A 27,209-nucleotide genomic window follows, 5' to 3' on the forward strand; every position below is an offset into this window, starting at 1 on the left:
ACAACTTCTTTCTAGGCTGCCAGATGTAAGGAGGTTGGGTCTGGATGCAGGATCTGACTATTGTTCTGTGAGACCATATCAGTCACAGCAAGTCATGTGCTTGGTGGCTGTGTTGAGAGATTCGTCAGATCCAAATACCAGAACTGCCTGGCTCATGCTGGGGCTATTCTAATCCTCAGTCCTACCTTTTGCCTCAGTTCCTAAGAATCTTCCTTATCATGAGGATCAGCAGAAGAGCACAGACAGGTCCTGATGTCCAGGGGTGGGGAAAAAAAAAAAAGCCTCTGTCATGGGCACTTAAGCTGAAGCCCCCGCTATGAAACAGAATGCCTGACACTAGTCACGGTCTGTGGCAAACATCTACTTCCGGGAATCCCCACTTGTGAGAGATGTACTGTACCACTAGTTGTCTGAGAACTGTCTGCTGAGTTGATCTGCCAAGCTCTTCTGAAGGCTGGGATGGTATACAGCCAGTGGTGTGATTTGATTCAAAATGAACCAATTTCAGAGCTGCATGCTGTCCTGACAGAGCAAACACACTCTTGCTTCCCCTTGTTTGTTGTCATAGGCAGGGCCCTACCAAATTCATGTCCATTTTGGTCAATTTCATGGTTATAGGATTAAAAACAAACAAACAAACCCATAGATTTCCATGATTCTAGCTATTTAAATCTGAAATTTCATGATGTTGTAATTGTAGGGGTCCTGACCCAAAAAGGAGTTGGGGGGACAGGGGGAGCAAGGTTATTGTAGGAGGGATTGCAGTACTGTTATTCTTACTTCTGCACTGCTGCTGGTGGTAGCGCTTCCTTCAGAGCTAGGCAGCTGGAGAGCAGCTACTGCTGACTAGTAGCCCAGCTCTGAAGGCAGAGCCGCCGCCAGCAGCAGCACAGAAGTAAGGATGGCCTGGTATGGTATTGCCACCCTTACTTCTGTGCTGCTGCCTGAAGAGCTGGGCCTTCAGTCAACATTTGCCACTCTCTAACTGCCCAGCTCTGAAGACAGCAGCGCAAGAGTAAGGGTAGCATTGTATGGTATTGCCATCCTTATGTGTGTGCTGCTGCTGGCAGGGTGCCACCTTCAGAGCTGGGTGCTTGGCCAACCGCTGCTGCTCTCCGGCTGCCCAGTTCTGAAGGCAGTGCAGAAGTAAGGGTGGCAACATCACAGCCCCCCAAAATAGCTTTGCAACCCCCCTGCAACTCCATTTTGGGTCAAGGATCCCCAGTTTGAGAAACACTGGTCTCCTCCGTGAAATCTGGGAAATCTAGGAAAAAGCACACGAAAGACCAGATTTCACAGTCTGATGCATTTTTCATGGCTGTGAATTTGGTAGGGCCCTAGTCATAATGTATAAATTGTGGTATTTATCTGTCAGGAGTTAGATTGTGGAACTCTGGAGAAGAGGCAGGAATGCTTTGAATGCCAGGTAGATGGCTGTGAGCTTTAAAACATTTTGTGTGGAGATCAGCTTCTGAGGGGACCATAGGTCCTGAATTTGAAGGTGATCTAGATAAGGTCCCCATCCATGAGTGGAGGTGTCCATCCCCACAGTCTGAGTAGGTAAAGATGCAGAGGGTCTTTCCACCAGTTTAATGAGAAGAGGGCTTCTTGTGGGACCATGACCATTATGTCTATGTGATGACTGCTGTAGATACACAGATTTCAGATACTCTTGTATAGAGTGGAGATGAAGTCTGGCAAACTATATAATTTAGGTTCATGAGGCCATAAATCCCAGGTAAGTTCTCATGGATGCTCTTGTGTGAGCTTGAAGCTGGAAAGGTAAGCTCATTAACTGGAATCTAACACTGCTCCTATAAATGCTATGCTTGTAGTCTGAGTCAGTGTGGATTTCTCTCCGTTAACTTTGAGGCCCAGTAAGGCAAAGAGCTTTAAGGTTACTTGGATTCAAGTTGGTCACCTATTGGGGTGATCTTTCTTGGATCAGTCAGTTAAGATGTGGGCAAATGTGGATTCCTTGTCTCCTCAGATGAGCAGCCACAACTGCAAAGCATTTGGAGAATGCCCTCTCCTGTGTTCCTACCAAGACTCTAAGCCATTACCTGTGAGCTGGATGATTAGGTGTCTTGCCAGTCAAGAACCACAAACCAATCTTGAGGCTCTGATGAGGGAAGTCACCATCCTGAATCTGAAACAAAATTACTTTGTTCAGACATTAAAGGTCTGAGGCATCCCCTTTCTTCTTTGGGATGAAAAAATAGAAATAGATCTCTTGTCCCTGAAGGCACCTCCTTCACTGCTCCCAGTTGTAGAAGGCAGTCCACTTCTTGCTTTAACAGTATCTTACGAGACAGGGCCCTGAATATTGACTGGGGAGGAGGGAGGAGAGGAAGGGGTAGGAAGAGTTTGGAACTGGAAAGAAGATCCCTTTTTTGCAATCTCTAGGTGCCACCAGCCCAAGGTGATGCCAGTCCAGGATTCAGAAAAAGAAGATGTGGTTTCCTTTTATACCCCCCTTTGGCAAAGATTCCAGATGATTCTGTTGGGCTCTGACGTTGGCATCAGACTTGCTGCCTGGTGGACACCACAGTGTGTGCAACAGTAAAGAGAGGGGCAAAGGGTCATCTCTAGTGGAACTTCTTCTATATCTTTCTTGTGTCTGAGGTCCTCTGGGGCTGACAACAGTATTAGGCAGAGAAGTACTGCTTGAAGGATGATTGTTGACATGTTTGCTTCCTTCTTTGGGCCACTGTGTTCCAGTCTCAAGAACACAGAGTTGCCCTCAAATCTTAAGGAATGGAGGGTCTCATCCATCCTAAAATTAAGAGATTCACTGCCTGCCAATGGAAGGTCCTCGATTGTTGTTTAGACCTCCCAGGGGGTCCCTACAAAGCCAGGAAAACCTACTCATTGCCACCAATGTGGCCATATTACATTATGTCAAATGTGTTCAGCACAGTCTGTCAATTGGTCCTCTAACAAAAGGACCTTCATCTTCTCTTGATACACTTTTGGATGCTTATCTACAAGCTAGACAATTTATCCTATATTTGGAGAGGAGGGCCTGATAATTAGTTATATGCATCTGGATACTGACTGATGAGTATACCTGACACCTAAAGAGGTCGAATATCTTTGGGGTCTTCATTTGGGAGGTCCCTGTTTTTATGTTTCCTGGACAGTGGCCACTGCAAGCAAACCCAGTAGTGGGAATGAATGGAAATATCTAAATTCCCTGGAAAGGAACTAGTATCTGAAAATGATCTATCGGTTCGCTTGGGTGTGACCAGAACAGATGTTGGGTGCTCCAAGAGTCCCTCATTTTATGGGCCTGGTGAGCCTGCCAGGTGTGGAAAGGTGTTAGATGTTCATGAGTTGATATGGTTTCTCCTGTACCACTTCCAGTAGTATATCCAGGGTCTCTGCCACGTTCCTGGAACACCCTGAAGTCATCCACTGAGGAAGACATAGTAGGATTCACTGCCTTGTCTAGGGAGGATGCGGAGATGGCACAAAGGACCAGATGTTTTCCCCCTTGCAGCTAACGCTCTTCCTCACTTTCCAACTCTTGCCTTACCAGTATTTGAGATCGCACTAGATAGCATGGCTGGATCGACCTATATTGCCTTTTCGGGAAGGAGGATCTAGCTCTGGAGACAGTAGAAGATGCAGGCTTTCTACAGAAATGCTGGAAATGCTTTCTTAACATGATGAACTGATAACTCAGAAGCTGGTGGCTTGAAAATCACCACCTTCAATCTTTTAAAGAGGAGTGACTCAGGTACTGGGCTCACAGTCAAGTCACTTGGGTACAGTGTATGCTTTGGGTACCAAGATAGCTAGCACTGAGACACTCTGTTTTGAGATGACTGGTATGGAGATAATAGGTACCAGGCCTCTGGGTACTGAGACACTGTGCCAAGGCTCTGGATACTGAGGTACCCAGTGTTGAAACTGATGCTGAAGAACCGGTAGAGAGAGAGATCCATAGAGTCTGGGAGTACTGATGATGCTGTCTTGGAAATTGGTACTAGGGTACTTCAAGAGGTTTGTTTATGCTTTTGGCTCTTAGGAGATTGAACCTAAACTTAAGTCTAAACCAAGCCAAACCAGAATTTTGATGGTTTACGTCTCTGCTTGCTAGGCCTGGGAGCAGGTGACCTGCACCTAACTTGGCCCTGCAGTGGTGCTCTTTTCTGCCCATCAGAAGTTGTCAACCCTGGAATAGCAGGCGAAGCTCCTTAGAAAAAGTGGTGGTGCAGATTAGAATCTTGGCTCATCAGTGCACTAATAGAAAGGGGCTGCCCAGAAGACATTGGTCCAGTTCTGCCCTTCCTTCAGTGTCCCAGGCAGAGTGGATCGAACTCTCAAGGTGGAACAGCTCCAGATGGGCTTCTCTAGTTTTCCAAGTGTAGCTAGAGAAAGAGTGACGCTTCCCCAAAACACTCTGCATGTCCCTATCCTACACAGAGTAGGCACCAGAAGTGTCCAGCATTGACAGGTCTTAAAGTTTCTGCTATATTGGTAGGATGGGTGCATCTAGCCTAAACTGATTTTTTTTTTTTAAACAAATAAGGCAATAACTCACTAATTATTTACTAGTTAGAGTGCTAGCTAATTAACACTAGCACCGTATACAGAAAAGCAGGCAAACACTGCAGGAGTTTTGACTTGCTGCCACAGGTGGTAAGAAGGAACCGAGGGACCCATTCTGTCCTTTATTCACGGGGAGTGTGCGCCTATGGGGCGGTTAGCACAAGGATATCTACAGTGCAGACGGGACCCTAATAGCCACTGCTGGCCAAAAGAATCCAGTCTCTTGCACACAGGGTGCATACGTGTGAACACTAGAATCTGTGTGGACAACTCATCTTAAAGACGAAAATTTAGTGTCAAACACATTGGCAAATTTATGATTTACAGCTTTATCATCACTGCACATTTTTAAAGGAAGCCTAAATATTTATCATAATATTGGATTGCTAATGTTTTGCAGTTTATAGATACTTTATGAAATTATTTGCTAAGTTTTAATGTTAAACCCACAAATTTTCACCACTGTAGCATGAATGGACAAAGCTTAAATTTAAGTAAAAAAATCTAGAGTTACTTTTCCCATTCTGACAGCAAAACTCATGTGTACCAAAGATATTTATTATGCAACCATTAACAGATTATAACTTTTCCAATATTGGTCTTGTTACTGTTTAAATGAAGCAAAAGAAAATTATATTTTAATAAAACTTTAAACATGATATTAAAAAAACAGGATAACTTTACAGTATTCTAGAGTAGTGGTTCTCAAAATAAGGACCTGGGGTGCCCTGGGGGGCTGTGAGCAGGTTCCAGGTGGTCCACCAAGCACGGCCAGTGTTAGACTCACTGGGGCCCACAGCAGAAAGCCAAAGCCTCACCACATGGGACTGAACCCTGGGGCCCTGAGCCCTACCACCTGGTGCTGAAGCCAAAGCCTGAGCAACTTAGCTTCACAGGAGCCCTTGTGACATGGGGGTCCCAGGCAATTGCCCTGCTTGCTACCCCCTTACAACCCCTAACACTGATCCAGGCTTTTATATGCAGAAAACCAGTTGTGGTGGGACAGGTGGTCTATAGAATTTTTCTAGCATGTTGGGAAGGGGGGCCTCAGAAAGAAAAGGTTGAGACTGCTCGCATTAGATCATTTTACTGTTTACATCTTACATCAACCTTTACCCAACCAAAAACTTAATTACGGTTTTTACCAGGGGCGGCTCCAGGCACCAGCACACCAAGCGCATGCCCGGGGCAGCCTGCTGATCGCCTGAGGGCAGCAGTCAGGCTGCCTTCGGCGACATGACTGCGGGAGGTCCGCCAGTCCTGCTGTTTCGCTGGCAATTTGACAGCGGGTATGCCAAAGGCATGGAACTGGCGGACCTCCCGCAGGCATGCCACCAAATCCACGTTACCAGCGGACCTCCCACAGGCATGCCGCTGAAAGCTGCCTGACTGCTGTGCCTGGGGCAGCGAAATAGAGCCGACCCTGGTCTTTACACAAACGGATAGAGGAAATCAAGCTACAGTAATCCTTGATGAAAGCTCATCATTACCTTTCTACTTGAGACAGAGTCGAACACACTGGGTACAGAGTCTGCAGTGGAGGACGCCAGGAAGAAATTATTGATATCATGCGGAAACATAGCAATTTCATTTTGACGATACATTCTGTGGTGCCGCAGTTTTGCTACCCATTCGTCAAACAGTTCCTGAGACTTCACCTACAGAAAATATAGTTAAGTTATATGACATGAAGTCAACCTTAAATTACTAGACAAAACTAGGTTTTATTTTTTCCCCATTTCTTACAATGTGGCCACAAGGGGTTCTGAATTCTTGACAGAGCATCAATAAAGTGTGCCTGTTAAATAGTACTCTTCACTTGCCTCAGTACAACATAGAAAAAACTTCATGGAGCAGCTTAAGAGGAAAACTATGTTAGCTGAAGTTTCTCTCTAAGGTCCCAATTCAGGAAAGCACAAAACAAATGTTTGAGCCCATCTCTATTCAGGGCAACACTGACGCACCGGCTTAAGTCTCCTTGACTTCAATAGGACTTAAGCACACACTTAAGTTCTATCCTAAAAAAGGGGTACCTTACTAAATAGGGCCTAATATTGTGAACTTAAATACAAGTCTTGTAAGCCTGTCGTCCAGAGGACAGGCTCACCTTAGACCCACAGAAGCATGGCAGCATTAAATCTGAACACATGCCATAGTTGTGTATTTTCAGTTTTACGTCCAAACTTATTTGCTTTTAAGGTTAAAAAAAATCACTTAATCTTAGTTAAATATAGGCTCTGTGGCTTTTACACATTTAAAAAACAACATTAGCTATATATTTTAAGTCAATTTAGACCATTAAATCAATAGATAAACTTAACTTTCAAACTACAGAATATAGTCACAGATAATTAAGAAGGAATGAATTTATTTTATGTTCTATTAATAGATTAGATAAGTACAAGTACGCTCACATAATGGAAAAGATACAAGAGCGCACAACAGCAGCATGCAATTACTCTGGTCTATATTTTCTCCTCACATTTGTCTCACAAAAAGGAGTAACTAAATTTAAGTATAAAAAATTGCTGCCAACTATGAGACTGTTTTTGACAAAATTTAAAGTTAGAGAAAGATTTTAAAGAAATTATGAATTCCAGAAACCAAACTACAGTAAAACAAAGGACAATTTGCTTCTCAGCAAACTATAAAGTTTGGCCACATTTGACAACTGCTACAGAATTTAAAAATGTTTTTCCTTTAAGTTACCCAACATTTCCAGCACCCTTTATTAAGAGGCCAACAGCACACACCCACGCACCCATCCACCCTAGGTGCATCACAATATTTTAATATTTTTACAATTTAATTGGTAAGATACAGAATATAATTGCCTTGAAGAATTACCTTTAAATGGTATATGTATTCTTCGGTATCTAAATCTATACATTTTGTTGATTTCTTTACAGACATCACTGAAAGTCCAACATCAATGCAGCCATGCAGCTTCTCTCTCTCTACCTGCAAAAAAAGAAAGATTTTACATAGAAAATTAGCATTAATGCCTGAGGCAGGGTAGGAGAAGAGATGCATTGACTGGCAGGACCAACATTTTTAATTCATCTTGTACGTTAGAAATTCAAAATCGTTCCTCTTCACAACATGACCCAAGACATGGTATTCATATAAAACACCACAATATCAAGGGAGGGGAAAACAAACTCCCCCCAAAAAACCACTTACATCAGTTTGACACTTGGCATACTTCAAAATTCCTCTGTCCAAGAAGAAGTATCTCTGTAATCAGAAATACAAAGAAACCTTTTATAGGAGAGCAGGAAATGATACAATATATTCCACTAAAAGGGCATCTTCTGCAGTTAACTTTTCAACAACAAGGACAACACATCAAGTGAGTTAAGTTTAATCTGCAATTAACCCTAAGATACACAGTTCTTTCCTACCTTGTGCCAGCCTTTCAGAGGCCATTTCCTCTTTTTCAGCAGGTAGCCTTCCTGTTTCTGTGGTTCCTGGATATAATTCATGACTCCTCGCAGTCCTTCTACAACTTCCCAGCTGTCCTATTAAAACACAAAATCCAAACCTGATTTGATTTTTTTAAAAAAAGGAACAGAATTAAAACATTTCTCTGAATAAAACCCTGTGAGACCACAGTCTCAGACTGAGACACAACACAAAGTAAATGAAATGCAATTTTTCCTGTCACCATGTCTCATTGAATGTATGTGCTTACCAGGATTATTTACATATAGTACATAGCCACAGGGTATGCCACAGTTTAGTATAAAACCTTTATCAATATGGGCAAAAACAACCCCTACTGAAAAAGATCTCATCAGTGCATCATTGCCTGTAAAGTTGACCATAAAAACCTAGATTTCTGGCACATTCTTCAGCACACATGAGCAATTCAAGTCTCCCCTCGGCCCCACCCCGTACACACATGCCAAAAAAAACCAAACAAAACCAAAAGCTAGATGAGCAACAAGTACTGAAACACGCAAAAGGCCGGTGCAAAGGAGGAAAAACTATATGAAAATGCCAACAGAAAACGCTTTCTTCTTCTGCATGGCAGTACTAAAGGAGTGACCTTGAAGTAATTTGACGTACAGGCGGGAACAGAGCTGCTGCTGATTGTATAATTTTTGTTCATGATTTTTTATTTATAGGAAAGTGTTAATGAAAGTATAACAACTTCCCAGATTTCTGGCCAGAGGATCCTCCTATAAAAGTAGTGACTTTGGTTCAACTATCATTGGACCAGACATTTAATCTAATCTTTTTGGTTAGGTGTTTATGTGAAAAATATTCTTTATATGGGGGGAAATTTATTTTTCACAGTTGGATATGCTCTTTGTGTCATAGCCACACATTTGGCAGGGGTGGAGGGGGAAAGAGGAGGACGGAAAAAAGAGAGGGAGAAAAAGTCTAGATAATCTTACCTTTACCTGCTGGCTTTTAATGATTTGGGACACTACTGTAATGGAATACACTGACCCTATCAAATGACAGCAGGAAGGGGAATATTTAGGTACCTGACTTCCCTACTTAAGTTATACAAAGGAGTAACATGCAGAAGAGTCACATAGCACTTCCCTGACCCAAAAATATCTTAAAAAATTCAAAAAACTGTATTTGTTCCATTCCTCTATTTATTCTGGAGTTCAAACAACTCTGGGTTGCAAAAGATTTTATATCTAGAATGCCCAACGAGAGTTCAGTCTGAACCATCACACTGCCCCTTTGATAGAGCTAAACTAGAACAGCATATAGAGACAAGAGGTCAACAAATATAGAGGTATACTGATCCTTAATTTTACGCAACATTAGTTGACATGAGAGCTGTAGTAAATACAAGTCTCAAGATGCAATAACTCACTCTCCACAATCCTTGGGAACCTAAGTAAAGCAATATATTCATTAATAAAGTAATTATGTAGAATAGAAAGATACTGCAAAATAGGCATTCCATAAACAGTTTAAGCAAAATGATTACCCCGTTTACCTGTGTCCCTAGTGAGGATTCCTCCATTTGTTCCACTATTTTCCCTGTCTTGCCCTTCAGGACAGTTTCCTGCACTGAGAATCAGTACTCCCAGCATTAAACAGTCCACAAGAGTTAGAAGGGTGGTGCTACTCAGTTTTCATCATAACACAACACATTAAACTCTCAGTGGGATTCCACAAACCAAAGATGAGCTAAAATGTCCAGTTTCCCTAAATTAAATTCCTGTTATAGGAAAAAAGTTTTGCATGTTGCCCCTTGTTGGTTCTGGCTCCTTTTTTGGCTGCATTACAGAAGACTATTTTCCTCACCCCTTCCAATCTGGAATATTTTTACATGATTACTTAAATATTTGTAATAAAGACTTATAAAAACATGGTTTTCCTTACTAGAAATCAGAAGTTATGCTCCATGTTCTATCCTTTTAATCTTTCCTCATTTGGGCTAGATTGTAGCTTGAACTATACATCCACAGGAGACCCTCTGCCCCCTTATCCTTCTAAGTAAGTTACCTAGACCTTTGATCATGGCACACAGAGCTCACTTATACCCACCCAGAGCAGGTGGACATGGAGTGGGTGGTGAATTGGTGAACCCTTTGTTCCGTCCTCCAATGAACCAACCAAAATTGAGCCAGAATAGTGGGCATTGTAGTTTGCTTCTGGGTGAGGATGACAGCAAATTACTACTCTTCTCCCCTGGAGCAAGGATGAAGCAGAGAGATAACTAGGCCTCAGATGGGTACCCCTGAAGCATAGGGCCTCCCAATCAAGCAAGCCAGCCCTTAGTTCAGTGGCTCTCAACCTTTCCAGACTACTGTATCCCTTTCAGGAGTCTGATTGGTTTTACGTACTCCCAATTTTCACCTCACTTTTACGTACTCCCAATTTTCACCTCACTTACAAACTATTCGCTTACAAAATCAGACAAAACACAAAAAGAAAAAAGTGTCACAACACACTAGTACTGAAAAATTGCTTACTTTCTCATTTTTACCATTATAAAAGAAATCAATTAGACTATAAGTATTGTACTTACATTTCAGCGTATGGTATATAGAGCAGTATAAACAAGTCATTGTCTGTATGAAGTGTTAGTTTGTACTGACCGTTAGTGCTTTTTATGCAGCCTGTTGTAAAACTAGGCAAATATCTAGATGAGTTGATGTACGCATACGCAGAGGTCTTCCAGGGGGTACTCATGGTTGAGAACCAGGGCCTTAGTTGAATATTTACTGCTGGAGATATATGCAAACACTAAAGCAGACTATAATTTCATAAATAAAGGTGTTGGGTTTTTTGGAATTTTTTGCAGCACGTAGAGGTAGGTCTCAGAGGGAATCCCAACGTGTATTAACATATACTCTTAAAAGTCAAAGAAAGTGTATGTTCCACCATCTTTTCTACACTAAAGCTGATTGAGTCTATAATGAAAATGACTCCATGGTGACACTGGATGCAATGCTCCAACCTCTAAAGATGGTCTATTGACTCTTACATAATCCCAACAATTTTAAATCATTGAAGAGGCAGGATATTAGGAAGCAGTCCCTGGGAACCTTAGCAGATGCTGTACAAGGCCATGAAGCTGGAGATGATCATCTGCTGTAACAGAGTCCTGTAACAGACTGTCTTTCCTACTTAGTCTTGAAGGTTCTTTTGCCCAGTGAAGTGGTGCTACACTTGGTTTGGAAAAAAGTCAAGGCTTTTTTCATGTCAACATCATTCTGCCCAAAAACGTTCTGATTTCATCCAGGATTTTTCAGTAAGTTTCTCAGGCTAAAAATTGAAAGCAACTCAAGAAGTTGCTAAAGAGCCCCAGGCGCAACCCCAGAAGAAAGTGCTATGTAATCCTGGTACCATCTGGACACTAGTCTGGCCTGAGGCTGTTTGGCAGCTGGGTATAAGGAAGTCCAGCATCACACTGCACCACTCAAGGTTTAGTGACTAGTCCTAAACCTAAACAACATCTCTGCACCACTGGAGCAGCTCCAAGCTGCCCTCATCATATAACAGTGAAGTGGACATGCGTTACAAAAGCGTTCAATCATTTAATTTCATTCTAGCTTCATCATTGTAATCTGACTAGGCCACTGTTTTGCGCAGTAGCTGGACATAAGCCCATGTAACTGGGCAGAAAGCATTCAGTTATATAATGTAGTTAACTGAAACACTGCATGCAACAAGAGTGTAAGTGTAGTAGATGACAGCAAGTGCTGTTTTGAACTGGAAATCAGTGATTTTCAATTTACATTAGTTAAGTAACGGGAATACATTAAAATGTCACAATTATATTAACTGTTGCAAAAGGTTTAGTGTGTGGATAAGGAGGAATTTTCCACCAAGTTAGGCTTGACAAGGGTTGCTTTCAGATTTGGTGCTCAAGAAAAAAACCTAGAGAAAAGCTGCTGGATTTAACTGAAGTTTTCCTTGGCTGGAGAGCCTACCAATGTAGCTAAAAGATTGTAGAAATATCAAGTACATTTTCAGATTTTTATTCTTGGAATGAGCCAGTTGCTTAAGAATTTTATTGGCTTTCCCATCAATCAGATTACTCCCATCAGAGAAAAAAAATTCTCAAGCAAGCATTATATATGGCAACCGTTACCCACTGCTTTAGCCAAACATACTGGATAGCAGCCTATAATAAAAAAGAATAAATCTGATAACTGAATTACTACTGAAGATGGAGTCTTCTTAATGCACTACAGATTGTTTGGGGTTTTTTTTTGACAAGTGTGGGGAAGTCATCACCTGGGTTCAGTCCTCATGCATTTTTGTTAAGCATAAGCAGAGAATAGATCTGATAGGTCTTCAATCTTTTGGGTGGCAAATAATTTCCAAAGTGTAGGAGGTTTAGAGTACTTTCTACTGATCTAATGGTCATAGAAGAAAACTAACCAAGCATGTTCACATAAGCTCTTTAGCAAACCACAAACATCTTGACTTGGGATGGTTGGGAGAGAAGCTGAACCTTATAATTTCAAATTAGTTATTCACAGTTAAATCTGCACTCCTCTCAACCAACAAGAACATATTGAAAAGGATCAGAGCATAATAGAGCTTGTGCCTGATATTTTCCTCAAAACACTATCCAATTTCCAGGTTGGAATACATCTGAGCACATTCAAAGGGCTAGGAAGGGAATCAGGACACTTGTATGTGGTGGGGGGGAAGGTTACAAAGAAGTGGAGTCCACAGGTGAGGAGAGGGTCATATTGGATGGGGGCACATGAGGTGATAAGGAAACAATAGAAAGAAGGGTCATCAAGCTGCATCAATTTGGAGGCGTAAACTTGTTTGCAATAGCTCAAGTAAATGCCTTAAGGGACATCATACACTTCTTGGCATGCTCTTTGGGCTGAGGGTGATTGTTTGAAAAGCTGAGATCAGGAGAGGGGTCTTCTCAGATCTCATTTCTCCAAATCTGAACAGTTAGAGCTGGCATCAGCGCCAATAGGAATCTGGATTGGAAAATGCAAGAAAATGCTTTTAAGGTCACAAGACTTCTTGTTTGAACTTTCAAAGATATGTAGGGTGACTGGATGTCTGGTTTTTAAAGTGACAGTCCCGTATTCAAGCCCTTCTGCAGGTGTCCCGACTAGTGGTTCCTGCTGCTTGTCAGATCCCTGCTTGCCAGCCACCTGCCCAACAGGGCAGAGTAGCAGGTGGGGATGGGGGTGGGTGTGTAAGGCTGGTGGTGGGGTGAAGATGCAGCATGTGGGGCCGGCTGCTCCCCCTGCCAGTCGGTCAGTGCAGCTTGCACTGCGTGCTGGCTCTCGGCCAGCAGGGCCCTGCCCCCGCCCCATTTCTGGCTGGCACTGGCTGCGTGCTGCAGTGGCTGGTGAGAGTGAGCCAGCACCAGGCAGCAGCTGGTTATGTGTTGCCTATGCTGCTCACCCATTGACCGTTTATATGCTCCCCCTCTTGCTGCTCTCTCCCTGCTTTACCTCCAGTCCTGCTGCTCCTCCATATCCCACGTCTCGCTCCCAGTGCTGTGCAGAGAACCAGTCCCTGGTCAGAGCATTCAGCTTACAAACAGCTTAGCCAGCAGGCTCCTTTCTTCCCCCACTTCCTCTGGCTGGGTTGGTGCCCCGGGAAAACCCAAGACCTTCTGATTTGGGGCACTGACCAGGAGAAGCCCTGCATGTGCCAAAGCCCTGCATAGTGCTGGTACAGAGAAGCCTCTCCACCCCTCAGCTAAGCTCTGGTGTGGTGGCGGGGACAGGGAACGATTTCTAGCCTGTTCATACCCCGAACCTGCAGGCTCCATAGCAGCTCCCAAGGCAGGGGCTTATCACCATCTTTACCCCCCAGCCATCCCCCTCACTGCTGGGTCCTGTCCTCATGGAGCATGGGGCTGCTCCATCCCCTGGGCACTCTCCCCCGCTGGGCCATCTCTCTGGCTGGGTTCACTGAAGCCCCTGCAGTTAGGCTCCCTGGACCCTGGTGCACAATGCATCCTTAGGCGTTAACCCCTTCCTGCCCACACTGTAGCCAGGAGATGACTAGGTTATGTTGGTGGCCAGCAACCGCCTGGAGATGTTAGTTGCCTTTCGACACTGTGTAGCCAGGAAGAGACAAGCTGCTCCCAGCCACACGGGAGTGGTGGGGTGGGGGAGAGATGAGCTCTGCAAAGACACAGGCCAGGTTATTCCCCCCACTCCCTTCTCCTCCCCTGTCGCTGGATGTAGCTCCCATCCCTTCACACAGTGCCGAAAAGCTGCTGCTGGCCACATTCTGGTGGAACTCTGGCAGAAATCGGAGGGAGGGGACATGTGACCCTGTATGCCCCCCACGTGTTGCCTCAGGAAGACCAGGTACCAGAAGAGGTGGCTCTTTTCCCACAGGCCCAGCCAGGCATGGGCAGGGATGGTCGGTCACTCCCATAAACCTCTCTTACACAGCAGGAGTATGTGTGTGTCACCCCTCCCAGTGTGTGCACATGGGGAGGGGACGTAGGGGTGTGTGTCATCCCTCCCCATGTGAGCCCTAAAGTCTTAAAGATAAGCAGGTAAATAAAAAAGCCAACTACACAGTATTTCTTTTTAACAGAAGATCAGTCAACTTAATGTTAATTTGAATGTTTGTACGATTGCCATTGAACTCGCATGAATAGAAGTGATTTTACAGGTGTCCTGTATTCATCACTGGGAAATATGGTCACCCTGGTGATATATGGCAATAGGGAAGGGCAGCTTCAATATGGTTAGGGTGAGAAGTGGGTGATCACACAGGCACTAGCAGGTTCTTGTTCTGCAGTAATAATCAACACTTGAGCAACTGTGCAAGACTTCAGACATGTAGAAGGTCCAGGAATCCAGTAAGTCCCAGATGAACCCTTGATTTCCTTTGTCTCGCCTTTCCTTTTGGAAGATGCTGCGATGAACTGGGACTGTGCTTACTGCGGTCTGTGAAAGCTGAGTGGGGAGTGTTGGCCTGGGAGGATGATCTGCATGGGGGGGATGGCAGACTTCAGGGAAGATACCTGAGCATGTAATGTGAGAACCCAGGAAGCGGTTAGGGAACAGGTGACACCTCTGCCGGGAAGCTGAGCAAAGGCTGGTGGGAGGAGACACTGGGGAGATTGAGTTGCAGGGGCTGGCTCAGGGATGGAGGGAAGCACAGACAGGGCTCTGACCCCCCCAATGGGGCTGTGGTGCTCCTGGAACCCCAAGATGGACCTAATAGAGGAGGGTCCTGTTGTCTGTGCCTGCAATACCTGTTTTGGACTGTGTTCCTGTTGTCTAAATAAACCTGCTTTACTGGCTGGCTGAGAGTCATGGTGAATCGCAGGAAGCCAGGGGTGCAGGGCCCTGACTCCCCCACACTCCATGACAGATGCAATTTTCCCTTGATCTGAATCTTACGCCCCTTAAAGAGCATACCATGCTGAATAGAATGGACCTGATGTCTGCAATTTATCCACAACTTGTCTCATCTCAAGAAAAGAAAAGAGAGAAAAGAAAAGAATCTGTGGTTGTATGCTGCTAGAAGGAACTAGTGCAGCTAGACCAGGGTGTGTCAAACAGGCATCGCCACTTGTGCAGGGAAAGCCCCTGGCGGGCCTGGCCAGACCAGTTTTTGGTTTTTTTGTTTTTTTTTACCTGCCCCGTCCATGGGTCCAGGTGATTGGGGTTCCCACTCACCGCGGATCGCTGCTCCAGGCCAATCGGAGCTGCTGGAAGCAGCGTGGGCCGAGGGACTTACTGGCCACCGCTTCCAGCAGCCTCCATTGGCCCAGAGCAGCGATCCGCGGTGAGTGGGAACCGCGATCAGCCAGACCTGCAGATGGGGCAGGTAAACAAGCTAGCCCAGCCCGGGCGGCGACCCGTTTGAGAAACCCTGAGCAAGACAGATCTGCTCAGCTAATGATCTTAAGACAAAGGCAAATAAATCAGTCTGGCTTCTGCATGTCTGTTCTAATCTGTCTGAAATAGTAGAGGGGGAGCGTAAGATTTCTTCATAGTTGCAGGTAGAATTTATAGCACGTTCTCTTGCTGATTCTTACCCGTGCTGGGGACTCAAAACTAAGGTTAAGTTTGAAGAAGCTCAAATACATTTAAAAAAGTCAATAGCAGCAGCAGCACAGTCCATGTCCAGCCAGGTGGGGTGCAAAAGTGAAATGCTGCTGCAGAAAGCGACTACAGTTAGAACTAATATTGACTTCCTTGTGGATCAGCATCAACACAGAACGAGCAAAACCACTGCCTCTGATAGCAGCGACAACTAAGGCCAAGAACTGAGGAGGCCAGCACTGGAAATCTGCACTGCTGCAGTCTGGGTCAGCCATGGAACAGGCATAAAGCACTTTGGTCTCAAGGACTGTTAACCTGGCATTAAACTAACTAGTCAAATAAAAGCCCTTGATTTTCTACAACACAGCGCACCAGAAACTCCTCAAGGCTAGATTTTTGTTTCTGTGAAAAAGAATGAAGTAACAAGTTTGAATAGCTCTCAGATAGATGCTTGAATATAGCTGATAACAGTGCCAGACTTCCTTCTAGTATAAAATGCAGTCAGATGTACTGCATGTTTTAAAGTGCCAAAAATAGAAAGCAGCTTTGTGGAGGATAAGGTTTTGCTTTAGTTGCTGCTGATGCATGTTATGGTTCATAAATTTGGCAAGTTACTGAATTTTCTTTCTAATACAAGATTTTTTTTAATATAGCTCTCTGTGCCTTTCCTTACTGTATCTGCTTATTTCACAAGTTTATTTATTGCTTTCCCATCCACACTATTTATTTTGAATGTGTCAATTTTAAACTTTAGAGATAATGAAGTTTTTTCCTCCCTCACAAATATTTAGAATTATGGCCTAGTGGCACATGTTATACTGCGTTACTGGGGGAAGGTGTGGAAATGGAAATCACTTCACACCAACTACTGAGCCTTAAAGGGTGAAGGTTGGTCCCATTTCCTGGGAAGGGATTAATTGTCAGTGTTTTCAGGGTAATGCTGCAAATGTATTCAGGCTGCCAGAAACAGGGCACTAGAATTAGCGACCGAAGGAATGGTGTCCTAGACCGAAAGTTCCACAACCCCACTTGAACCAATCTCTCAAGCCATAACAGTCTCTGGCCTGCATCATGGCGATCTTTACATAAAAGTGTTGCCAGTGCCATATGCTGCTCTGTGGGAAGGAGCAGTCATGCCACATCAGACTAGAATACTTTGATCCCAGGAGGTGCCTGTATTCCACCAGTGGCACAATACCTATACTCCCACACAATTTCCCTTTCTCTGGGGCCCGAGTGCACTTGCAGTAGCACTCCCTGCTTGCCTGAGTTTGAGAAACTGGTAACACATACCCCACTACTCCACAAAATATCTACCAAGATCCCTTTCTCCCCTGCGCTTTGGAACAGTTTCTTTCCACTTATCTGATTAATGGAATGTCCTGCCCTGTGAGATCAGCTGCAGAGATTCTGAGGCAAAGGGGAAAGAGGTGGGCAGCCAAAACTGTCTTGATATAGCAGATAAAAAAAGAACAGCTCTGACTGAAGCAGATCAGGAAGGAGCACATGGGTGTACAGGGAGGAGGGGGAATAAATTCCTTACTGGCATGGAAGAAGGGGAGAATACCAGATGATTAGAAACAATATTCTTCACCTCCCCACAGAGGATCTGAAATTGAAAGCTACAGTTTGGGGGCTCCTTCTAATAAAAATAGTGGAGTGTACTCTATTTGTCCCTCTTGGGCTCTGCTGGATCTTTTCTTTCAGCTAGTGTGGTTTTAGTTCCTATAGTTTTATGAAACTACTTTGGTAAAAAAAAATTGTTTTACAAAAAACAAGCAATGTAAATGCTGTAATTTAAGCAAAATTGCATCAGTGATGGAGACGAAACCTAAATGCCTAGTAAAAATAACCAGTCTCTTTCACTTAAAGGATTGATATTCTCTCTAGAGATGGGGGAGGAGGGGAATGTCTAACTGATGTCTGGACAGTGGCAGGGATGGGAATGCACCAATTATTCACCAGTTAGAAGGGTTTGGGGAGAAGAGGGCAATTAGTTAGCAATGTGATGTGTATTCTGTCAAATCCAATTGATAGTACCATTCATGGGGAAACTCCCCAAATAATCCAGCCTCATACATTTCTACTCCCCGACAAGTTACCAAAAAACCCACCAAATAACGTTCAGGGTGGCTATCAGCAGCATCACGTTAAAGGGTGAATGAGCAGATTTTGTGAAGACTCCTAACTCCTTTTCTTTTCTGGGCGCTCTCCCTCTCTCTGCAAGAATCAACCTCAGAACCCATTTAAATTGAGCTATATAGGGATTACTCTCTCTTCACTAGCACCGAAACAGTTAGAGAACAGAACATATTTCTATTTAAACTTGAACAGCAAGTAATCTAGCAGCATACCTCCCCCTTCTCAGTTGCTCTACAATGTGTAGAATACTGCACTGTTTGGTCCAAAAAGTGTCTGTCTTTTTCATAAGCAACAGAAAGAAAAGAAATATTTTCCATAACATTGCATTATTTTTTGAATTTCATGAACACTTGACGGTCCTACTTAATATGTTAACTTTTAAGAGTTAGATGTGATCAAGCCATCTTAGTCAAAGCAGATGTCTGCTCCAATTTTATATTTCTTATATTTCACACTTATTGGTTAACAGGAAGATATACAAATGGGAAAGACAATGTTTGTGTATAATCAAAAAATGTTTAAAATATTCCACACCACAGATCTTGATTTGTACAGTCTAATGTAGAATCAGTCATTTATGGCACACCATCATTGTGGAATTAAACAATGCGCACCAGTAACATAGGAGTCAAACAAGCTCACTTCTGGGAACTCAGACAATTGATGCTGAAAATCCACCAATTCAATTCAAAGTACTGCATTTTTGACAGGAATAGACTGTACTGGGAGAAGACCTCCTGATCTTCTGCTTGTATCTGGCAGTTGAGTAGAGCTTTCTCTCAAAGTGTCAACTCTACAAAAGTTATTATATTTGCTCCCCCTCTCCCCCAAAAAGGGAGAGAAATTATATAAAAAATATCTGGCAAATTCATTTTTTTTTAAAAAAAAATCCTTCAGAAAAGATTCACTGCCATCCATACTTGATAGAAATGTATTCCTAAAGAGCATGTTAAGAAATTAACATTCTGCATTTCAACTATATAAAACACAGTATAGGCCCCAGCTTTCAGCATTCATCTTTCACAGCTCAGGTTGATAGCATGCTTTAATGGTCACATGTTCTACCAATTATAGCAAAAAAAATTCTGTTTCTGACTCTGATATTAACTTTCTCTGAGGTTTCGGGCAAGTCATTGAACTCTCATGCTCCAGTTTCACCATGTGTGACATTGGGATAACATTCACTTGCAGTGTTGTGATGATTAATTACACTTATCAGACTCTTTGGAAGAGAAAAGGTTTAAGTATTAATCAAATGAGGAAGATGGTATATTATAGAATTTCAGGGTTGGAAGGGACCTCAGGAGGTCATCTAGTCCAACCCCTGGCTCAAAGCAGGACCAATCCCCAGACATAATTTTTGCCCCAGATCCCCAAATGGCCCCCTCAAAGACTGACCTCACAACCCTGCGTTTAGCAGGCCAATGATCAAACCACTGAGCTATCACTAGGTCTCATTCTCATGAGGAGGAAACATGAATTGTGGTGCCTTCTGGATGCAAGTGGCATCCAGCTTTAAACTTCCATCTCACTTGACCTGATTGCTGCAGCTGAGCAATTTGGCCAGTGTTTAACAGACATGTCTTGGGTGAAGGCTAGATGGCTAAGACAACCCAGACAAAGGTTTGTAGACTGAAGGTATGCTCCATGTGCTAGACTTGTAATCTTTCCACACTCAGCGCTAGCTTCAACTATATGCTCATATACGAAACACTCCCTTCCCCAAATTCCTGTGTGCAGGCTACCCAGACTGAGTCAGTAGACACAGGAGTAAGAGTACACAGCACCAACTCCCTCACAGCTACACAATATGCTACCACTGGGGTGACTCTCTCTATGGGAGATTTAGGGGTTCTAAGCACCAAACCACAGAAGCCAAGCATTCAGCAGCAGACTATAGGCCAGGAGTGAGCAAACTACAGCCTGGGGGCTACATCTGGCCCTTCAGACATTTTAATCCAGCCGCTGAGCTCCTGCTGGGGAGCGGGGTCAGGGGCTTGCTTTGTGCGGCTCCCGGAAGCAGCGGCATGTCCCCCCTCCGGCTCCTACGTATACAGGCAGCCAGGGGGCTCCGGACGCTACCCCCGCCCCAAGTGCTGCCCCTGCAACCTCCATTGGCCAGCAAATAGGAGCTGCAGGGGCGGTGCCTGTGGATGGGGCAATGCGCAGAGCTGCCTAGCTGTGCCCCCACATAAGAGCCAGAGGGGGGATGTGCCACTGCTTCCCAGAGCTGCTTGAGGTAAGCGTTGCATGAAGCCTGCACTCCAACCCCTTGCCCCATTCCCCCCCCTCCTGCATCCCAGAGCCTGCACCCCCAGCCAAAGCCCTCATCTTCTCTCACGCTCCAAACCCCAGTTTCATGAGCATTCATGGCCCACCATACGATTTCCATATCCAGATGGGGCCCTCAGGCCAAAAAAAGTTTGCCCACCCCTGCTGTAGGCACACTGCATCTGGAGAGAGAGCACAGCATTAACTGAATTCCTGGTTGCCCTTCCCAATGTTATAAGTATCTGCTACTCAGTAATGTGTGTTTATTTCACTTCACTGAAGACAAGATGCTGCCACTGGCAAAAAAGTGGAAAATGGAAAACAGAAACAAGTGCACAACAGACCCTTAAACACAATTTTGTTCAAGGCCACTAGAACTGACCATTTCTCCTAATACTTTGAAGTCCCCCTCCCCACCCTAAACAAACAGGAGCTAGTGAAGTTTACTCTACCTGTCGACTTCCCTGCTTAGAGGAGCAGCTGCTGGTACTTCTTGAAGGTGACACCACTTTCTGGGACACACCCAAGCTCTTTTCTTCACTCATGATCCCAGAGACGGATTGTTTTGTGTCCATTCAGTTAGAACACCATCCGAAGGGAATTAAGCAAGTGTATTGGAAGACATGGGAGAGAAAGGCAAGAGTCATTGTTTTCCCATAAGCATTCCAATGGCATCCTCAGGGCCCCAGGGAGATTCCTAAGAGAAACAAATCAAAAAACACATGAGCATCAGATATTGTCCATGTTATTTGGTTACATGAGTCAAGAATTCATAAGACAGCCTGTGGTAATGTAGTTGGACTGCACTGCTATACGTTATTAGAAATTAACTTAACTGCTTTAGGATAATTTTCAAATGTCAGAGAGAAACAAAACGATGGGTTTTAACTACTTGTTTGAAAGTCATACCACCATCCAACTGCCGATAAAGAACACAGTTTAAATGCAGCATCAAGTGTCTCTTTAAAGATTAAATAATCCCATTCCTTGAGAATTTAGATACAGAGTACATTTGCAATTCCAGAAGTTTCTTTCATTTTAGCCAAGAATTGTGCAAACTTAGCTATCTACAGGTGGGCATGACTAACTGTACCTGGCGTTAGAAATTGGTAACTATGGGCTTGTCTACATCACAAAGTTGCAGCGCTGGTGAGGGGGTTACAGCGCTGCAACTTAGGAGGTGTACACATCTGCAGGGCATCACCAGCGCTGCAACTCCCTGTTTGCAGCGCTGGCCGTACTCCCGTTTTGTCTCGGGTGTAGAGGATCCAGCGCTGGTGATCCAGCGCTGGTAATCAAGTGTAGACACTTACCAGCGCTTTTCTTGACCTCCGTGGAATAAGCAGGTATCCCAGCATACCTGAGGAAGCCTCTGGTAATCAAGCTGGTCTCCTTCCCCGGTTTGCTCTCGCGTTCCCCGAACCCCGAGCAAGCAGGTCTCCTTCCCTGCGGTTTGCAGGGTGGTTCGGGGAACGCGAGAGCAAACCGCGGCGAAGCTGGTCTCCTTCCCCGGTTTGCTCTCGCGTTCCCCGAACCCCCGAGCAAGCAGGTCTCCTTCCCTGCGGTTTGCAGGGTGGTTCAGGGAACGCGAGAGCAAACCGCGGCGAAGCTGGTCTCCTTCCCCGGTTTGCTCTCGCGTTCCCCGAACCCCCCTTGAAGCCGCCCAACAGCGCTGCAGTGTGGCCACATCTAACACCACTTGCAGCACTGGTTGCTGTAAGTGTGGCCACTCTGCAGCGCTGGCCCTATACAGCTGTACTAATACAGCTGTAACAACCAGCGCTGCAAAATTGTAGATGTAGACATACCCTAGGTCACTTCTGTAACTAAGTGAGTGGCAGGAAGGTTAATTAATAGTTCATCTAATAACAGTGGTGGCTGCAGTGTGCGCAAAAAAACTTGATGGAAATCCTGAATGACGGATTTGCAGTGTTGGCAACAGTTGCCATGGCAACAGTTTTTCACCCAACAAAGGAGGCAACAAAAAACAATCATTTTTCAAAACCTAGGGGGAAAAAAAAGTATTATGCAAATTGTATATCACTTCAGACTTGACTGCTCATAGACAAAGCAGCCTAAGAATTTCCATGGTAGGAGGAAGGGCTTACCAAAGTAAGGCAGTTTCTACACCATGGAGGATGATTTTATTACTGATGTAAATGCATGTGACTCCAGTGCCTTAAATAAATAAATAGTTGTGCCAGCTTACAGTAATGTTTTAGCCTCCTCGTGCACTGAGCAGGGTTTTTTTGTTTTGTTTTAAAGGCTTGAAAAACACATTCATTCAGAGAAAAGATGGATTAGAGCAACCTGAGGAAATGGAAAGGCTTAAGGCACACATTTTTAAGGAATTCAAGTTTCCTTTTTGAAAAAGCTAGTTCTTTAAAATAAGTGTCCAAATATAACCTAATACAGTGTGGTCTTCCCCAGATCTTCAGACAACATCTCTCTGTGCTGCTCTAAACTGGAATTTAGATGTTCTTATCAGAGGATCTTTACAAAGATCAATAATGTATTCTCTCTGTAAGAAAGACTTACTATAAAGATTCTACCAAAATATCCCGCTTTCCATCTGAAACACGGTATTTTTCTTACCTAATTCACCTTTAAATGAGATACTTAGCTTAAAAATAAAAGTTACAGCAAAAATAGCCCTACCATTCTTTAAAGTCAAATTAAAACAAACCCCACCCCCTCCCAAGACTGGATGGCCCAGGCATCTGATAATAGTCGGGGGGGAATTTTTTTTTCCCTTTTATGTGACTACTTCATATATGAGCCAGATTAATAGCGACTGAACATTGCTACCATCAGATTCTACAATGAGTGAGGTATAAGAAATAATATGGCATATAGAACAGCTGTGTGGTGAACTACATGACAAATTGGGCCTGGTCTATACAGTTATTACTGATTTAAACAGTTTTGATTAGGGATGTTGCATTTTGAAGAAATTAGGTTCTCCTGCTCTTATTTTGGGTGACATTTCCCTCCTTTGCCTTTTCATCAAGGTTAGTGCTTTTAATATCTATAAAGCTCACTTTACCTTGGTTTTAAATAGTTGACTGAGTTCACACAAAACATGTCTCTCTCGATCAGTTTCCAGCTCCTTTGTAAATCTTTTAAATGGCCATTTTACAAAGATGACAGTCTCTCTTTACAAGCAGATGCTTAAAAAATATTTTTTTTCCATAAAAGGAACTTGAAACTGATTTAGAAAAAGTTAATCAATCATTCATGCACCCTTCTACCCACTCCAAAGTCCAATGCAGGAAATGCTTTTGTAACACTGTTAGAGGGTGACTGCTCCCCACTTGAAGTTTCCCACTCTTGTGGTTTGAAATCACCACTAACTTCTCTGTTAGTTGGCTAACATACTTGCAAAATGGCAAAGTTTAACAGTTCATGACCACAAGCAGGCTCTAATTTACAAAGTGCACTGAGAGTCTATTGAACCATCACTGTCAGGACCCAGCCAGGAGATTGAGGCACATTAGACCTAAATTCTATGGCAAATGCTCCCAGATTTCTAAAGCATATTACTAAACACAGCCGTGCTGAATTCTGGGGCAGCTTCAGAAAATGTTTTTTAATTCAATAAGAAAAGGGATAAGATAATCAGTACCATACTCCTATTATTTGGTTTGGAGTAGGATTGCCAACTTTCTGATGGCAGAGTTGTTCAGTTTTGTGCTATGCCCCTTCTCTAAAGCCCCATCCCTGCTCACTCCATCCATCCTGCCATCACTTGCTCTCCCACACCCTCACTCACTTTCACTGGCCTGGAGCAGGGGTTTGGGATGCAGGAAGGGGTGAGGGCTCCAGCTGGAAGTGCGAGCTCCAGGGTGTGGCCAGAAATGAGGGGTTCAGAGTTCAGGAGGGGGCTCTGGCCTGGGGCAGGGGGTTGGGTTGTGTAAGGGGGTTTGGGCTCTGGGGTGGGGCTGGAGATGAGGGATTTGGGGTGCAGGAGAGAGCTCAGGGCTGGGGCAGGCAGAGGGGGCGCAGGAGGACTCTGGCTGCGGGTGTGGGCTCTCGGGTGGAGCTAGGGATGAGGGATTTGGGATCAGGAGGCTCTGCGTGCTGCCTGTCCCCACAAGTGTCACCCCCACAGCTCCCATTGGCCGTGGTTCCCGGAGCCGGCACTTAGGCAGAGGGGCAATCAGGGGAACCTCCCTGCACTGCCCCTGCCCCAGGGGCCAGAAATGCGCGCCGCTTCCGGGAGGTGTGTGGAGCCTGGGCAGGCACGGAGCCTGTCTTAGCCCTGCTGCACCGCCAACCAGACTTTTAGCGGCCCGGTCAGCAGTGCTGACTGGAGCTGCCAGCAATCCTTTTTGACCAGGCATTCTGGTCGAAAACCAGATGCCTGGCAACCCTAGTTTGGAGTCCTGAAAGAAATGAGAGACTCTACAGCAGTGGTATTCCTCAAACAGCAAGTTTGTTTTTATCCTCCTTAAATTTCCCAATTTTATTTATTGAGAAGAAAAAACCCAAACAATGCCATCACACATAGCAAAACAGGAGCAGGCTTCTGTGATCAGCTCTGAACAAGGTAGAACTGTGGGGAAGATTGGAAATAAACAGTGCCCTCTGCCCCAGATTTTTTCTGTTCTTTGACTGGTGCTTCCAAATGATGCTTCACAATGTCATCGACCGGCTGAGGAATTCCAGATTTGTGCGTGAGAGATTGCAGAAACCCCTGCATCTTTTGGTAATCTTTCTGCATTCTTTAACTCTCTCCTTCATGAAGTTTATGATTAGTAGCTCAAGGTCTTGTATTTACAACTGACGTGCTCTTCCTCCAAGACTTGGCAGCCGCTGTGAAAGCATGAGGAAGAGAGAAATCAAACATGCCCAACAACGACAGGGCTTTTCTGTGATGTTTTGCTTTAGATCACCGCCTATGAAACTTACCGCCACAAAAATATTAAAGAGCCAAATTGTCTTACTAAACTGTCAATCAATCCTTCAGTTACACTAAGGAATTGTCTATACAAACAGTTATTTCACAGCAGGGAGGCGTGCAAGCTTTGGGTGGACAGAGACCTTGGGTTTTGTTTTTCTTTTTTTTGGGGCGGAGAGGGCGTGAGGCTTCCTCTACAGTAAGGGAATGGGTCACTTGCTGGTTTGAACTAGAATAAAATGGTGGATTCCCTGTAACTCGAAGATCTTAAATCAAGATATGAGGACTCTAGTAACTCAGAGATTATTGGCTTATTACAGGAGCAGGAGGGTGAGGTTCTGTGACCTGTGATGTGATGTGCAGGTGGTCAGACTAGAGGATCATGATGGTCCCTTCTGGCCTTAAAATCTACGACATTAGCCTACCATGGAATAACTGTGTGGACCCTGCTGATATGCATTAAGAGTTTGTCCTGTTTCAGAGGGGACTCCTCTATCTGCTCCTAGAGGTTATGAAATAATTATAATTTAAAAATAACCAGTCTAATTTTTCCTATATTAAAACTAAAGCAACTGGTAAAAATATGTCAGCAGATACAGTTGATAGACTTCCACTTCCCTTAAAAAGGCACCAACTTGGAGATTCTAGTTCTACTGCTGAAGGGTTCACTAATTCAGGACAACAATTTAACGTTTGGTTTTATTTCTTGTATCTCTCAATGCTACAAACTCACTGCAGAGTCTCAATGTCCTTATAGCTCATGGCAGAAGAAAGGGAGAAGAGATGAAAGTTAGAAGAAGCTGGAAAATGGTAGTGTGAAATCACTGTCATTAAGCAGGGCCGCCCAGAGGATTCAGAAGGCCTAGGGTCTTCGGCAACGGGACCTTCACTCGATCTGGGTGTGTTCAGCAGCACTAAAGGACCTGCTGCTGAAGACTCACCAAAAACTCATTGAGGTCCCTGTGGGCCCCGGGGCAAATTGCTCCATTTGCCCTCTCCCTCCCCCCGGGCAGCCCTGTCATTAGGAAATTTTGTTATTGTTTTGAAAAATGGAGACTTGCAGCTGGCTCAGAGTTAATTAGGGTAAAAAGTGCTATTGTGAGCATTAAAATGTGGAGACAGAATAAGATGCAAGTTTTGTCATTGAAGTCCACTTTATGAATGGAGGAACACGGAAGACAAAACAAAACGCCACCAATGGAAGTCATTGCAGCACTCCTAGTGCACTAACCTTTGAACATTAAGTCAGCAGTTTTCTGTGTGGTATTATTTTAAAATAATACATTTAGCTCGCAAACAAAATTCTCAAATTATTTTGTTGGATAAATGTTATACTGGAGATGAAAAAACAAAACAAAAACCAAATTGATTTTGCCCTGAAAGTCAGTGTTAATCCAATTAAAGTGCTTTCATATCTACCTAGCCTATTTGCTGGAAAATGTGTTTAAACTTCTTTAGTTAGGTGTTTGTACAGCATTTAGAACACGGGGGTTCTGGTCCATGACTGAGGCTCCTGAGTGCCACTGTAATATAAATGTACTAATTCCCCTTGCCTAAACCCTTCCTTCAGTCCTGGGTCAGGCTTTCATAGTACCTAGGCACACTATTTTAATGAGGAAAGTTAGTTTGTAAATAACCTACTTATCTTCAAAAAGCAGAAATCATTTAAAGCCCATTTGGTAGCTGATAGATAATGCTTGTAGTTAATCACCCATGACAAAAGAATGAATCAGGAGAAATTAGAACCTAAGGAACATCCTGCTAGAATAAGTCATAAGGAAAATATCAAAGAAAAAATTTCCTCAATGCCAAGCTTGTTCAGCATCTCGTGGAGTCAGACAAGCATGTCTACTGTT

General features: G+C 44.1%; 1 protein-coding gene across 6 annotated transcripts in view; it reads right to left on the reverse strand.

Annotated features, from left to right (window-relative positions):
- OSBPL3 (oxysterol binding protein like 3) overlaps nucleotides 1–27,209 on the reverse strand; it is a 135,603-nt gene that overhangs the window by 64,690 nt on the left and 43,704 nt on the right. For 5 of the 6 annotated variants that reach the window (XM_050938600.1, XM_050938604.1, XM_050938599.1 and 2 more), the window contains exons 2-6: nucleotides 20,906–21,150; nucleotides 7,962–8,078; nucleotides 7,741–7,794; nucleotides 7,405–7,518; nucleotides 6,048–6,215 (exon numbers count right to left, since the gene is read on the reverse strand). In XM_050938600.1, coding sequence (XP_050794557.1) covers nucleotides 6,048–6,215; nucleotides 7,405–7,518; nucleotides 7,741–7,794; nucleotides 7,962–8,078; nucleotides 20,906–21,028 — 576 coding nt within the window. In that variant the 5' untranslated portion in view covers nucleotides 21,029–21,150. Of the gene's footprint in view, nucleotides 1–6,047; nucleotides 6,216–7,404; nucleotides 7,519–7,740; nucleotides 7,795–7,961; nucleotides 8,079–20,905; nucleotides 21,151–23,499; nucleotides 24,248–27,209 lie in introns of those variants that run through there. The other variant, XM_050938602.1, reaches the window with a different exon arrangement.

This window comes from Gopherus flavomarginatus, chromosome 2 (genome assembly GCF_025201925.1).
Source record: "Gopherus flavomarginatus isolate rGopFla2 chromosome 2, rGopFla2.mat.asm, whole genome shotgun sequence".
Classification (NCBI taxonomy): domain Eukaryota; kingdom Metazoa; phylum Chordata; order Testudines; family Testudinidae; genus Gopherus; species Gopherus flavomarginatus.